Source organism: Prionailurus bengalensis, chromosome B3 (assembly GCF_016509475.1).
Source record: "Prionailurus bengalensis isolate Pbe53 chromosome B3, Fcat_Pben_1.1_paternal_pri, whole genome shotgun sequence".
Taxonomy (NCBI): Eukaryota; Metazoa; Chordata; class Mammalia; order Carnivora; family Felidae; genus Prionailurus; species Prionailurus bengalensis.
The window spans coordinates 55,513,397-55,529,664 of record NC_057355.1 but is presented as its reverse complement, the minus strand read 5'-3'; the positions used below and the strand labels follow the sequence as shown (position 1 = coordinate 55,529,664).

Genomic DNA, 16,268 nt, shown 5'->3' with positions numbered 1-16,268 from the left:
AGTATTTTAAATGAGTATTTTCATGAATATTTTTTGCAACGTTGTATGAAATAAACCTCCCAAACCTTCACCACAAAACTAGGAACGATGAGAAAATGGCTATGAATGTAGAGGCAAGACAATCAAAGCCAAAGTTCAGGGGGCTGGGGGAAAAAAATCAAGAATATTACACATCTAAATATATCTCGATATTAAATTTGCATTTATAGGTAGGCAAATCAAGCAGGACACTTCTTTTAATTAGGAGCAGCAGTAAGCATAACACTTAAACAGAAAACCCACATTCAGATTAAAGCATATCATTACATGTGTGAATGTAGGCACGTCCTTGACCTTCCTGCGCCTTGGTGTTTCCCTGTGAAAAGTGAGGAGTGTTATACACACATCAGTGAGCTGTACTGAGTATGGATATACCACGATATGTGAAAGCCCAGTTCCTCAGCAATAGTTGTTTCTAGTCAATTTTGGATGCTATGCTATGTGCCACTACAGTCCCCAGTAGGTTCTCACAGATCTTTAAGAGTATTTTTCCTCATTCTAAATTTTTTCCTTTCCATACAGATGTTTTATGTGGCGTTGCTTCTCTAATTTACTAGGATAACAAGGAGCTCAATGCTAATTCTTATGGAAAATTCTCCCCTTTTTACCTTGACGCCAACTGGTACTTATGCATATGCTCACTAGTGAGTCCTGCAGGCTACTGACAAGATTACTGAATGACATGCATAGAATTAGAGCCACTGCCTTGTCATCATAGGGACCTTCCCAGTGACAGTTCAGAAAACCCCTTAGAGTTCAGCAAAATTCATGAAGCAGCTATATAAAGCCAATGTGTGCTTGAAGTCAATAACAGTGTTAGCTACCAGAACAGATTTATACAAATTTGTTGAAAAAAAAAAATACCTCTTTCACACTGGGGTCCAGTAAAGCCATAAGTGCAGGCACATCGATTTGGGGCCACACACCTGCCTCCATTGAGACAGCCACTTTCACAGACAGCTGTAAGATAAGGAGAGAGAAGCTGAGAGCGTTACCTGAAAGTAGGTGCTAGTCAAGTAATAACATCCCCTGAAAGGACAATAATAAAAACAAAAAAAGACAAAAAACAAAACCTAAATAATCATCCCGGGATTCATTTTAAACAGTTACTCTACGGTTCCAACTCTGTATGTGTTTCTCAGTTATCTCAGGCTAAACTGCCAGGAATAGGTGGGTTTGTACCTGTGTTAATGCTGATGGTTTCGTTCTGGGAAGTATCTGAGCAATGCTTTCGATTCTGCCTCTAAAATGGTGGTTTACAAGAGATGTTTCTGGATGAGAACTGCATTGTAGCAAGCTGACTCTTTTGCTTAGGATTTTGTGCTTAATTTCCAAAGGGTACCCATAGGGAAAACATTGGGCTCTGTCACCATTACAGAAATGCAACATGTTAAATCACAACTGCGCTCAACAAAACGTTAATTCTGACCATATTTATCCACCATAATGAAGACCCAATGAATGACTGTTATAACGGAATCCATTGATGAGATAAGTCCAGTGACACTGGAGGGAGGGACATTTTACTTGCCAGAAAAGGCATTAAAGTAAGAACTGAAAGCTCGTGCCCTGAACAACGTTTCTCTGTACAGTATCTTGCAACTCTTTCACGCATGGCCTCTTTCTAGGCATCTTTATCCACAGGTGGTAGGCTCTTCTGAGCCAAATTGGCCAGTACCACCCACTCTTCAAAGCCCAGCTCAAATCTCATTCCTCCATGAGGCTTCCCTAAATACCTCCTTTCGAATTAATTCCTCCTTCATATATTTCCTGCACAATATGTCTATATCCTTGTGGAAGTCATCAAGTTGAGCCACTCAGATCTCCCTCCAAGAAATCCTACTGTACGTTACTTAACTAGCTGACCGCCTCCAGCTGACCCACTTCAGATCTGCTTCATGTTCACATAAGGGACACATACATCCTGGCTGCTATCACCCAATGACCAAACTCAGTGGGGTACCAAAGACAGGGCATTTCTGCCCATCATGGAACTCTCCTGATGGGCAATCTTTGCTTTGGACTCCCATCAGCCTGGCCCAGGCTTCCTGGAGCTGCATTATAGTCTGAGGCACTTTCTACACAATCCCACTCCCCTTGCACAGGGGTCATACCTGCATCATGGTCTGAAGGCCTTCTCCTCCTACTCTAGCTTTCTCCCCCTCTTTATTCTTTACAGCCCTTTTCCACAATAACTCCCTTGTCTATCCAATTCTGTCCTGGCATCCACTTGAGATCAGAGGACATGAACTGACACAACCCCTTATGGCCAAAATTACAGCAAGAGTTCATTTCCCATCATAAAGTTAGATTTGGCTCTTAATTTACAATCAGGGCAGAAAGAAAAGATTTTAAGCAGAAAAGAAATTTGGGGATGGCCTCAGCCAACCATCTCACTTTACAGATTAGGTAAGTGAGGTCTAGGAAAGGTTTTCTAATTCTGCACGTGTTCCCTGAGAGCCTGTTGTGTGCTAGACTTTGGTGCTCATGAGGCAGTTTAGTCCAAAGGCAGCAGGAAGACTCAGCAGGTCTTCGTGATTCCCTTTCCAAAACTGCCTTCGACGGCTCCCCCATCATGCCATCTCTCTAGCCACAGCCTTGGTACTAATCTTCCCGCTTCTGGTTTCTTCCCCCAGCAGTTAATCTCTACACTGTGGCCACAGTGACCTTTCTCATTGTAAACCACTTACGTGATATATATGAGGCCAGCATTTCATAGCATTAAATGCATGGGCCATGAAGTCAGACTGCTTGGGTTCAAGTCCCAACTCTGCCACTTCCTCCTCATATAACTTTAAACAAGTTACTGGTGTCCCTGTGCCCCAGTTTCCTCATCTTTTAGAGGTAACAGAGGCCTCTAACTCAGGAGGCCACTGCTTTATCCAATGAGTTAATACATGCGAAGAGTTTGAAAAATTGCCTAGCACATAGTAAACACAGAGCAAATAATCCAACAGATGAATGTTCTTGGTTGTTGCTATCTCACTCTTCTCCCCTGGTTCTATTTTGGATGAAGATATGGTATGCGTAAAAGCGCTCAAACCCTGGCTCATGACTTCCATTTTATCTCCCTTCCCATCACCTCCGTCAGCACTTAAGCTCTAGCAAGACCAAAACACGTGCTGTGTCTGACATCTCACGCTATGTCACATTCTCAGGCTTTGGCCCATGCTGTGCCAGCTGCATAGAAGGCCCATCTCCTGTTATCTGACAAGAGAACTCCACCCCATCCCTCGAGACTCATCACAAGGGTTTCCCCACACTGGGGAAGCCATCCTGTGTTTCCTCTCTCCATGCTACTGCTGTGGACTACACAAAACTCAATCATTATTCTTACCACACTGTGGTGCATAGATAGTCACAATGTTGCTTTATTTATAATAACATTATTCATCATAGCAAGGATGTATACAATGGCAAAACTGGAAACAATATGAATAAATGCTCATCATTAAATATTCATTAAATAGTAAATGTCTATATAATGGGGTATTTTGCAACCATTAAAACATTTAAAAATGTTTAATAACAGGGAACATACTTCTAATAAAATACTAAGTAAAAAAGTAGTCTGAAAATTATGCATACAATAGATCTCATGTACCAAATATGCATTAAAAGACTAAAAGGTAATATCTGGAATGATGAGATTACGGAGAATTTTATTATTTTGTATTTTTGAGCTTTTCCAAATTCTCTGCAGGGTACATATATTCATCTCAGTGTAATAAAAAATAAGCTTTCTTAAAAGGAATTTTTATCTTCCACAAAGTACAAGGACTGATTGACTGTAGACACACACAACAGTGTTCATGAATGAATCAACAAGCTGAACATCATGTGCTAAGTATTATAGTAGCAGAATCTACACTGGGAAACTAGAGATGCAGATACCATTAATCAAGAGAAAGGACATGTTCTGGGGAGAAAGATGAGGTTGAGTTTTGAAATACTCTTAAGATGCTTCTTGAAAATCGAGGTGGAAATGTTCAGTGATCAAACAGAAGATATACATCTGGAACAAACAAGAATTCTGCACCTTGGGTGCTGATTATACATTAAAGGGATGAGGTAAGTGGGACGCTGAAGGTAAATGAGAAGAAATGGAGTCAAACCAGCATTCCCAAAATTCCAATCAGAATTTTGGTGCAAAGTGCATTAGGTAAGTGATCTGATCATATCTAAGACTCACTGGACATCTATAAAAGTGCCACATCCCAGGTAATCCACATCCATTAGCACTTATCCCTGTATTCTTTTTATCTACATATCTGTCTACACATTTGTCTACACAGTTTAGCATCTAGAATACTTAAAAGGTTTACTTACGTTGTCCGCAGTGAGTCCCTATGTATCCTTTCTGGCACAGACAGTGATCATCGCTACAGCTACCTCCATTCATACAGCGAATATTACAGTGTTGGACTTGAAAAGGAAAAGAAAAAAGAATGATTTACTTTTTGCAGTTTAAGTACATATATTGCAACACTTCACAGGAATTGAATTGTAGTCATTTGGAGAGAAAATAAAATGGTTTATCAAGATTCACATATTTGTGCAGAAATAACCTAATTGACAACATTAAGCGTGCTATTTTGTGTGTGTATAAAATCAGTTACAATGCAATTGTTTCTTTGATATTTACTTTAATAATGCTAAATGACTCCCCTAATTTAGCAGGACTTCCCACCCAGTGTCATTTCTGTAATTTCTATCAACAAGAAAATAGTGCCTTGAGTAACTGTAGGAGACAAGATTACAGTGATTACAAAGGCGATAATTTTCCTGTTCAAAGATTTAGAGTCCCACTGTAGGTGGCCAGGAAAATTGTCTGAATGACAAATTCCAAGGAATCTTGTTAAAAGAAATTTTGAAGAAAAAAATACATACAACAGCATTTAATAACAAGGCTTCCTGATAATGGAGGCTGGCCTTGGCTCAGAAAGAACTGCTTGTTTAAACTGTAACTTTAAACTAAATAAGACCCACAATGTCTGAAATCCACTCTTCTGCACATTATCACCTACAGAAGTATGACTTCAGGGTTCAGGGCAGAAGGACCATGGGTAGCAGCCTTGGATGTGAGAAGAAACACTAGAAGAAACTGAAGCGAAAGACACGTGTGAGGGAAAATGACAGTGTGGCGAGTGCTCTCCTCTCACTAGTGTTTAGGCTGACTCCAGTTAGTCCTCTGCAAACAGTATCTACTCTACTTGGAGAAGACTAAAGGCTTGATTGAATGCGTCATTAATCCTTGTTGACAAATCCCTATACAAGGAGGCCAGGATTGGGGACTGGAACTTCGGCTTACTCCACCTTGCCCTCCAAGCTGTGGGAGAAAATTCCCACAGAAAAAGGCTCCATAATTTTACGTAGGGAGGAGAGAACCCATCCTTCCATCAAAGAGCAGAAACCAGATGCTCAGCCTTGCTCTTATGCTCAGTTTTCCTGGGGCATAGGGGCCAAATCTGCTATGAGTAGAGAGAAGACGCCTCCCAGCAGCCAGCTTCCTTGGTAGCCCTGGTTAGGATTCTCATTGTTGTATCCAAGAGTGGCTATGGACTTCAGGGGAAAGGGCCATTTTCATAAGTAGCTGCACAAATCTCAGCATGACAATGGGGAAAAAGATGTCAGAACTGAATACTTACCGTGCCCTCACAGAGGACCAAAGAGTTAATGAAGTCAAGTTGAAAGTGATACACCTTCTCAAGAACATGTCACACACTTAACTGAAGCACCATCAAAGGTTCCCTATGTCTAGTGTGCTAAGAACTTCCTCAGTCTCTCAGCATTCAAGGTCCTCTTCAGCATAGCCATGGGACTTCTAGGGCTTCTCTGAATACTCTTAGCATGTCCTATGACTCAGACCCTGATCCACTTATCATTCATTCATTCACTCAAATATTTCTCAGTGCATTCTATATGCCATACAAAATGTCAAACGCATTGTTCTAGTCTCTTGGTGGAATATCCTCCTTAACCTATCTCGTTGTCTCTTTGCCCCAATCCTTAAACCCCAACATACAACTCACACAGCTCTTACCAAATACTGAAACCCTACATATGTCTAAGACCCACTGGAAATGTATCTTCTTTTCTTTGATCTTTTCTGATTTTCTGTTCTCTCCTCCTTCTCCCACTTGATATGAGCCCTTTTTCTCTGACTCCAGAGTACTTTATGCTTCTCTTCTGAAATGTATATTATATAACCTAATCTATTTAAAAATTGTTTTCTCCTATCCCCAACCCATTTGTCTAAAAGCTTCTTTAGAGTGGGAAATACCATGATTATTAATTATACCATTTATATGCCTAGAGTAGTATCTTGCTTACTCGTAGGTGTGATATAAAACTTTATAAAGGTAATTTTCATTTACTTAACTCATACCACCTGATAATGACATTAAAAACTATTCCTAAAAACTAAGACTGAGAAATTGTCCATTATGTCCCAAGCTATTGTACAGCCCTAAGGTAGGTTGCTATTAAAAATACTTTATCTTCATTAACCCATGTATAAAAGCAGAAATAACTCCTGTGTTGGGGCATTGTTATAGAAGTCAAGCAACCCAGGAAACTGATTAAAACAGTTATTTTAGGCTTCTATGATTCTATTAAAATGTCTCAGGCAAAATGCTTTTGAATTAAAGAACTATCTACAAATATACAGAAGGAAAGATTTGGTGAAAATTTGGATAACATTCTAAGTAGGTCAGGAAAAGGTGTATAGTTGCTTTAAAAATTGAAGTTAAACTTAGTTTCATCCTATCTTAGAAAAACAGTGAGGATTGGGAAAAGCACAGGAAATGATGTCATTTGTCAAGCAGCATAGGAACTCAACCCACAAACTGATTTCAATTAAAGTGGTTCATGCCAAGAGCTAATTTCCATTCCCACATGAGCAACAAAGCCATTTAGCTACTTTGAGATAAAAGGCTAAAGTAGTTCAAATAGTGACTTTACATTATTCAAATTGAAAAATAGAATGAATTCTTTCAGGAAAAACGATAAGTTTACAGTTAAATGCAATGTAATAAAAATCTCCCGGATAGGCTTTTATATTTTTTCTACTGTCTTTCAGGTCAACCTTTTCCAACATAAAATATTATGTCTCCTTTAAAAAATAAAACCCCTTGGCCAGACTTGTGACATAGTAAGGCATAGTTAGTCCAGTGGTCCCAATAAACCAAGGAACTATGAATCTTTGGGCAGGGGGAACAAGCTTATGAAAAGATAATTGGATCTTCACCATCTGCTTTGCCACAAACATGTTTACCAAAGGAATTTCAGATTCTTTGTGAGTCTTAGATCTTCAGGGGAAAAGCATATTTCTTTAAAAGTGAGAGCAATCATTCAGGATTTCTGTGGGGAAATAAAGGATCTAGATACTCAGTTTCCCTACAGCAGGAACAATTTAGGGAGTATATATACACGAATTAATTTTATTTTTTATTGCCACTGATGCATGTTCTAAGTTTATACTGGTTTGAACAAGCATCCCATATGTCTGGCAATTATGAGACCAAGTTTTATATCTCTAGAAAAAGCCAGGGTTCCACATAAATCCACAAGGATGTTTTCAAATATTACATGCTTTAAATACCTCAAGTCAGAATATATTCCTACACTCAATCTGTATGAAGATTTTACCAGAAACTGAAAATACTACGGAGTTCAAGTGTCAGTGTCCAAGCTGCCATATGCAGTTAACCCTCAGAGCCGTAAGACGCAATGAGGACTTCCCATTGAAAATGAGCCGACAAGGGGCACCTGGGTAGCTCAGGTGATTAAGGGTCTGACTCTTGATTTTGGGTCAGGTCACAGTCTCATGGTTCCTGAAACTGAGCCTCACATCGGGCTCTGTGCTGACAGTGTGGAACCAGCTTGGGATTCTCTCTCTCCCTCTCTCTCGCCACTTGTGCTCACTCTCAGGTGTGTGCTCTCTCTAAAAATAAGTAAACAGACTCTTTTAAAAAAGAGAAAATGAGCAGACTGCCTCAAAGAGTTTCAGTTAAGGCTCAACATCCTAGAGCTAACAGAAAATGTTGACATTTACCTGCAGCTATATAGTATCCTAAATAAATTTTATGTTTTTTCCAGATTCAATCATTTTGGTCATTCAATAAGTACTTGCTGAATGCCTTCTACCTGCCAGGCATCAAGAAGAATTGAAGAAACTCCTTTTAGGTGATAGCCCAGTACAAATCAGTTCATGAAATAACCAACCAGAAGAGAACAATTTGAGCATGCTATGGGAATGACAGATGCAGGACTGAGGTGACCATTTTCTTTGGGATGCATTAGGTTGGGAATGAAGCTACAGGCCTGCCATCGGCAGGTACAGAGGCAGAAAGAACACGGAGAGCAATCTGCAAATAAGCATCTATATGGCAGGTATGTGACTTTAATTTAGGTACTAGGAAAAGCACAGGCAGACAAATTAGAGAGCAAGACTAACTCCTGGACTTTCCACCTGAGACAGGTCCACAGGGGCAGCCAGAATCAAGGCAGGACAAAAATAATTTTCATTCAGAGAGATATCAGTATTGACATTTTTCCTTAAGTGCATAAATGTCCTGTGGTACCTAAAGACATACCACTCAGAAGAGCAACTTCACTAAGGTATCTAAAACAAGAGCGAAAACAAAACAAAACAAAACAAAACAACCCTAGAAGAGCTGGGAAAAGTTCAGAGAAAGACAGGTTAAATAATAGTAGTGATAAAGACTACTAGAAAGACAGACTAGAAAGCAAAGGACTCAACTATTTCTAAAGTCTGAGCACGTTTCACACACTCCTCTCCTCCCTGTTCGTGTAAATTCCTCACTTCCCTGAAAAACCTTTCCAAGGGTCACTTCTAGATTAGCTATAGCACTACCTTCCTATCCTGAGTGTCCTCACACTTTTCAGCATGTGGTTGGCTCATATCTGCTCAAACTTGCTAACACACTGCTATAGAATTGTTTCCCTGGCTTTCTTCTACCCTTAGAGCTTGGATTTCTGTTGGGAACACAAGCACCCCTAAATTGAAGTAAATTGAAAATGATAAAAAAATTTTCAAGGTATAAGGGGTTCCACATAAGAAAGATATCAATACTCTCCAAACTGAATTCTAGGCTTACTATAATTTTTATCAAAATCCTAGAAAGATTTTTTTTGTAGGTATAGACAAGATTAACCTAAAATTTATATGGAAAGGCAAAGGAATTAGAATAGCTAAAATGATTTTGAGAAAGAAAAATAAAGTGAAAGGAATTAGTCTACTCCATTTTCAAGACTTTTCACATAGCTGCAGTAATCAAGACTGTATGGTATTGGAGAAGGGATAGATATATGGATAAATAGAATAAAACAAAGACCCAGATATAGACCTACACAAATATGATTTTTGACAAAGGTGCAAAAGTAATTAAATGGGTGAAGGATAGTCTTTTCAAAAACAGATAGCACTGGAGCAACTGGACATCTATAGGTATTGAAGGAACCTAGACTTCAACTTCACTCCCCATTAGAAAAGTATCTCGGGGAGCTTGGGTGGCTCGGTCAGTTAGGCGCCCGACTCTTGATCTCAGCTCAGGTCTTGATTTCATGGTTGGGAGTTCAAGCCCCGCACTGGGCTCCATACTGGACTAGAAAAGGGCAACATGAGGCATCCTTGCACTAATAGATCTCTTCCGTGTCTTGACTGTATCAATGACAGTATCCTGGCCGTGATATCGTATTATAGTTTCACAGGATGTTAACATTGGAAAGACTGGATTAAGGGTACCCAGGATATCTCCATATTATTTCTTATAACTGAGTATGAATCTATACCTCAAAAAAGGAGTTTAGTTTTTAAAATCCTTTTTAAAAGCATAAACAATAAAACAGGATGAGTATAAAAGTGATCTCCAAATTCTTAAATATAAAATTCAGGTAACAACTTTTATAATAATATATGTTATTGAAGAAGATAATAATCTATTTTATATTATTCATATTTTTAAGTTTTTTTTATTTTTTTAAATAATCTCTACACCCCATGTAGGGCTCAAACTCACAAACCTGAGATCAAGAGACACATGTGCTACAAACTGAGCCAGCCAGGTGTCCCTATATTGTGTATACATTTAAAGAAGACCTTGAGGGGCGCCTGGGTGGCGCAGTCGGTTAAGCGTCCGACTTCAGCCAGGTCACGATCTCGCGGTCCGTGAGTTCGAGCCCCGCGTCAGGCTCTGGGCTGATGGCTCGGAGCCTGGAGCCTGTTTCCGATTCTGTGTCTCCCTCTCTCTCTCTCTGCCCCTCCCCCATTCATGCTCTGTCTCTCTCTGTCCCAAAAAAATAAATAAAAATGTTGAAAAAAAAATTAAAAAAAAAAAAAAAGAAGACCTTGAGGGGCGCCTGGGTGGCTCAGTTAAGCGTCTGACCCTTGATTTTGGCTCAGGTCATGATCTCATGATCTCAAAAGATCGAACCCCACGTGGGGCTCCCACACTGAACGTGGAGCCTGCTTGGGATTTCTGTCTTTCTCTCTCTCTGCCCCTCTTCCCCTTGTGCTCTCGCTCTCTCACTCTCCTAAAAATAAGTAAGCATTAAAAAGAAAAAGAAGAGCTTGAATAAATTCATGCATCAGTCCACCATGACCTAATTATGAGAATTAGGATAGCTCAGTGTCCATCATCAGCCTCAGAAACTGATGGAGTCAAGAACAGTACCAATAGAACTGGAATTAAAGTCCAGAAAACCCATTTTTTCTGACTCTGGCTGGCCCATCTTCTCTTTTTCCCTGGTGCCCTATGGCCAATGGCAAAAGTTCCAATAGATTAAGGAAAGCCCTGTCTTCCTAGTGCCCAAAGGAATTTCTGGCTGGCAGTTTGGACCTTCTGGAAATGCAGTCTCTCCTTCAGGCCACTAAGAGATCATTTCCTATTCTCAGAGTCCCAGCATACTCAAGTAGAAAACAACCTGAAAGAACAACACTCCTTTCATTTTCAAATGAGAAAATTAAAGCCTCAGTGCCCCACAACTTTCCCAGCCTCCTTGACCCATATCACATAACAAGTGTAAAATTTCTCACAGGAAATATTGGTGAAATAAATGGTCTAAGTTTGCCCCTTTGGGAATACAAACATTTCTCTCTGTCGAGTTATCCTTCTACTAGTAGGAAAGTTAGTAAAGTGATTTCTCCACATTTATTGTCAAACACACTGCGGCCAAGAAGTTCTATAGGACAGCACAGATATTCCCTAGAATATCACTTCAAAAGATCAGAAATGAATTCTGAGTATCTCAGTTACCCTTCATTTAAAACATTCTGCCATGTTTAATTTTGCAAGATATTTAGACAATATTAGCATAGGTAGAGTCCAAGCCAATGATTTAAAGCTCCAAATATCTTGATGAAACCAGACTGTCCTCCTCATACCACTCTGATCCGCAATCTACTCAGGGATTTTGTGCAATGTGCAGGTACCATAGGTGGACCTAAACTTCTTCAAAGAGTACTACCCACAAGTCTTGGACTCCAGCCTCTCACCTAAATCTGGCCCACAGGACCTATCACTATACTTCTCCTATCTTGAGGCTAGCTTGAAATCTACTACGACCAACTTGTCAACATCCTATCTCTGTATCTCATGATTTTTATCTGACAGAGAAATTATTAGCAGCTCACACGATCATGCTGAAGACCTTTCCAACTGGATACCTAGTTTTGTCATCCAGCTATATTTTCTCTCTGCCAGAGAGGTAGACTATTGGTGGTTGTTCCACAGCCCATCTGAGCAACTGGGTCTGTTCCCAACTTGATATCTAGACTCCTTCCTCATCCCTTAGGCAATTCTCTGTGGCAGCCTGATAGAGATCAGGATGTCCAACATGTTCCTGTAAATGCCACCAGTTGACTTGTCTACCTCTCTGTATTTCCTTCAGCTCAGGCGCCCTTGATTTGTAGAATGAATTTGCTATTGCTTGGAAGATGCACATTCAAAACTAACCTGAGATCAAATAAGAATATGCTGTTCTCAATGCAATAAGCAAATAACTCCCAGCCCATGGGAAGTTTCTATCCCAATCTGCAACTGGCTATCTTTAGTAGTAGGCTGTCTTTGTTTATGCTCCACCAGAAGCAAATTCTAAAACAATAATTTAAATGCACGTAGTCTGTTTTATAAGTAACGTCAGGAAACACTGGTAGGGAAGTAGGGAAGTGAGACAATGAAAAGAAGGAAGCTAATAAATACATGATGGAGCCTATCATGATGGGCAGGTGGGGCTTAATCCACTAGGGAACTCTAAGAGACAGTGGAGAACACACTTCATAGTTCTGCAAATTGAGAGGCAAGGAATCTGGGGCACTTATCCAACACTCTCCTTCTGTCACTGGCTAACAATTGCTTCTAAGGCCACTAACCCTCTGGCACTTCCAGCATGCCCTGCATGTGGACCTGGTATGCTCCCTGCCAGAAAATTTTACAGAGCTATAAGGTAGAGTCACCTGTGCTCATCCATAAATGCAAAGATATGTGAGTGGGCACCAAGAATGTCTATTAGGACTACCTGCCCTACCCTGTTAATTGGCTCATGAGAGCCAGGGCTAAATATTAGGAGTCTTAATAGGTAATGAACCTTGACCACACTAAAGTCTCTACTTGCAATAAACAAAAGAGAATGCTCTTATTCCACAATACTTTTTCCTGAAAACCTTGTCAAAAACAGAACACACTGTAAGGGGAATGAATTTTCTAAGGAAAAATAGGCAATGGGAAAGAAACCCAAGTTTTTTGCTTTGATGATGGTCAAGGTGTTGAGGGGCTGTTTATAAAGGCATAAACTTAAACCTTTTTAATAACCAATAATGACTCACCTCCTTCCCAATCCCTACATTTCCTCTAGTTAATTCATTGCTGAGGACCCCACATTTAAAGAATAAAAAACCAAACAGGAGCACAGGGGTGGCTCAGTCGTTTAAGCGTCTGACTCTTGACTTCTGCTCAGGTCATTCATGATCTCACGGTTCGTGAGTTTGAGTGAGTGCTCTCTCATAAAATAAATAAATAAACTTTAAAAAATAAACAAAAAAAAAAGTCTAATGAAAACAATAGAACTAGCAAGGAAAGGCTCTGAAAAATGAACTGTGGGTATTATTTGGCATCACAGAATGAAGTGATAAAATTCTGAAAGAGAAAATATATTTGTGCTTAAGGAAAAATCACCCCCAAAACTTCCATAATGACTTCTTACACCTTCTTTTTGCAAAAGTAGGGGTCTTCAGTTTTTACAAAAGTGTTTAATCAGAGTCATATTTCAGTACCACTAGGAAAAATGCCTAGTTTTCTTGAGCCAAAAATGTTCATTGAACAACCAATCCACTGAGCATCTTTTATGGTGTTTACACTGGAGACACAAAGATAAATAAGGTGATACCTACACAGGAGAACATAATCTTTACAGTATTCATAGTAACTAAGTCCCATAGGTAATTTCCTTATAAAGAGTGAAGAAGGAAATGGGAGGCCAGACTGACGAAAGCCATTCCAAGTATTTTGGGCAGAACAGAGAAGGCAGATGTTCTAGTGAAAAAAATGTATTGCAGGCAAGAGAAAAGCCAAAAGCAAATTTAGGAGAAAATAGGGCATAACCACACAAAATAATATTATATATAATAACATGTTATACTCACTGGATCTGGAGCCACAGGAAGGAGATATCTGACCAGATGGGCAAGTGCACATATTTGGCCTAGAACAAAATCCATCCCCACAGGAATGCCGGCAAATGGCTGTCAATAAAACCAGAGGTCTGTAAGTACATGGCTTGAGAGCATGGTGCTTTATAGGAACCCAACCCTCAAATGAGGAAACCTGGGCTCTCAGGTGCCTCATTAATTTTGCCTTCATGATTCATGACCTTAGGCCACAGGTTTATTCACTTACAAAACAAACCTGTTGAACTAAACAAGCTCTGGATGTAAAATGCTGCAACTCCCTTATTTATACCAGTGGTTCTCAACCTCTCTCTTATTCCACACAGCACCCAATCTATCAAAAGCCCCCAATATCTTATTTAGGGAAAACAGAACAAACAAAAGTCCTGCATTTAAACATATTTATATGCCTACAAGCATTTTGTTTTTATATTAGCTTTACAATTTAATGATAGAAGAGTTGCAGAGGTAGTCTTGGGAGCCTATTTCATTATAAATGCTTATTGCTTAATCATTTCTATAAAAATACTATGCCCTGCTAAGACTAATTCTCTACACTGGATCCTGCCCATTGAGTAGCTCTGATTTTACATTGAAGATGTACATCAACAATCTGAGAGAAGAAGTTGGGAATCCACTACAATAGCACTGATTCTGCAGTCAAGAAGCTGTTCATCTTTTAGAAAAATATTTACACTTTCATGATACTGAGGGACTAATACGCTGGCACCAGATGCTCTGCTGATGGCCAGAAGGAAAGTCTAAATGGCAAATGATTTATATTTATTAGCAGACTAAGATTTGGCCACTACTTTTTATGCTCATAGACATTATCTCTTCCTCAAATTCCTGTATAACCTTGCAAGAGGCAAATGAGATGTGCAAGGCTAAAAATAATATACTTGATAGAAAATGCATTCAAACACCAAAAAAGCTTAGGATGGAGACTGAAAACTATTAAGAAATAAGGTGTCAAAGGATCCTATAAACATTTATTTGAATACTTGTGTATTCAAATAAATGATATTGAAGACAGCATTTCTTATAGACTCTACAGAACACAAGGAAGGGGTACCTGGGTGGCTCAGTCAGTTAAGCATCCAACTCTTGATTTTAGCTCAGGTCATGATCTCACAGTTTGTGAGATCAAGCCCCGAGTCCAGCTCCATGCTGAATGTGGAGCCTTCTTGGGAATCTTGATATCTCTCTCTCTCTCTCTCTCTCTCTCTCTCTCTCTCTCTCCCTCCCTCCCTCCCTCCCTCTCTCTGCCTCTCCCCCACTGGTACATGCTCCTGCATGCACACACGCTCTCACAAAATAAATAAATAAATAAATAAATAAATAAATAAATAAATAAAATTTAAAAAAAGAACACAAGGGAAACACACTGTCAAGTTCATTTAGAAAATGTCAAATACCATTATATATCTCTCCTAGTGATTCAGTTTTGATCTTTAAATAAAGCACAATATGCCAAATGAATAAGCTGCTTCTGGTCAAAATCAAGAACTGGGATAGAGGTGAACTTTTCAAGTCACCAAGAGAATACTGGTTGAAATATTGTTCTTCTGCACAGACCACTCTAGGCCAACACAGAAAGCGGATCTAGTGATTCCTTAATGTCATTTCAACTCTAACCTCTCCCACTGTCTGATAGAATTTTCTGAAAACTGAAAATTCCTCCATAGGTATGATGACAGGAAAAGCTCACAAAGGACAGATGCCATAACCAATTTGACTTACATCTCCTTTAAATAGCATCTTTTCTGGCATGTGGTTTGTCACTCAACATTTCTGGTGTGTGATGAGAATCTGGACGTTTGCCGTGGCAGCAGAATCAATGGGGGAATCTCTGGCACCATGTGAGTTCTTCCCTAGTCTTTCTACTCATCTTCATCTGATGCTCTAGCCACTTCCTTTCCTCTCTGAAAGTTAGGTCTATCTTTGGCCTCGACCACCCAAATTCAATGTACAAGGTTTGAGTAGGCTTGTGGGTGGCCAACAAAGTTAGAAATTATAATAAGGAAAGCAGCAATGTATCCTTTTTTCAAAATCCCATCCAAGTGATTACAAAGTCTATGAAGCCAGGCAACACGTACCCTTGATCAAATTATCCCTGTGGCTCTATTCCCTGTATGTCAGAAATATTCCAAAGGAAGTCACTGAATTAAAGTACAACAGCGGTTTGACCAACTTAGTGTATTTCCCAATCTGGATTCAGAGGAAGTAGGAAAATCTTAGAGCTGGAAGGCTCTGCTATAAACATATTAATGGTATGCAGTTACAAAGGAACAAGTACTAAGAATCACCATGCAACCAAAACAACAAAAGAAGAACATGAAGAATGACAGACTATCTATTTACTTACGGACAATACACTGATTTCCACCAGGTAAGGTTTTCCATCCAGGGCAGCAGTAAGCATTATAACGTGATCCACAGACATTAGGTCTAAAACAAACAAACAAACAAACAAACAAAAATCCAATTAGAAGAACTCCACACTTTTTAAAAAACAATATGTGACCACATACAAGGGGGA

General features: G+C 39.5%; 1 protein-coding gene across 1 annotated transcript in view; it reads right to left on the bottom strand.

Moving 5' to 3' along the window:
- FBN1 (fibrillin 1) overlaps positions 1-16,268 on the bottom strand; it is a 235,761-nt gene that overhangs the window by 190,340 nt on the left and 29,153 nt on the right. The window contains exons 3-6 of the mRNA XM_043555476.1: positions 16,095-16,177; positions 13,703-13,801; positions 4,369-4,464; positions 904-999 (exon numbers count right to left, since the gene is read on the bottom strand). Of these exons, the coding sequence (XP_043411411.1) occupies positions 904-999; positions 4,369-4,464; positions 13,703-13,801; positions 16,095-16,177 (374 nt within the window). The remainder of the gene's footprint in view (positions 1-903; positions 1,000-4,368; positions 4,465-13,702; positions 13,802-16,094; positions 16,178-16,268) is intronic.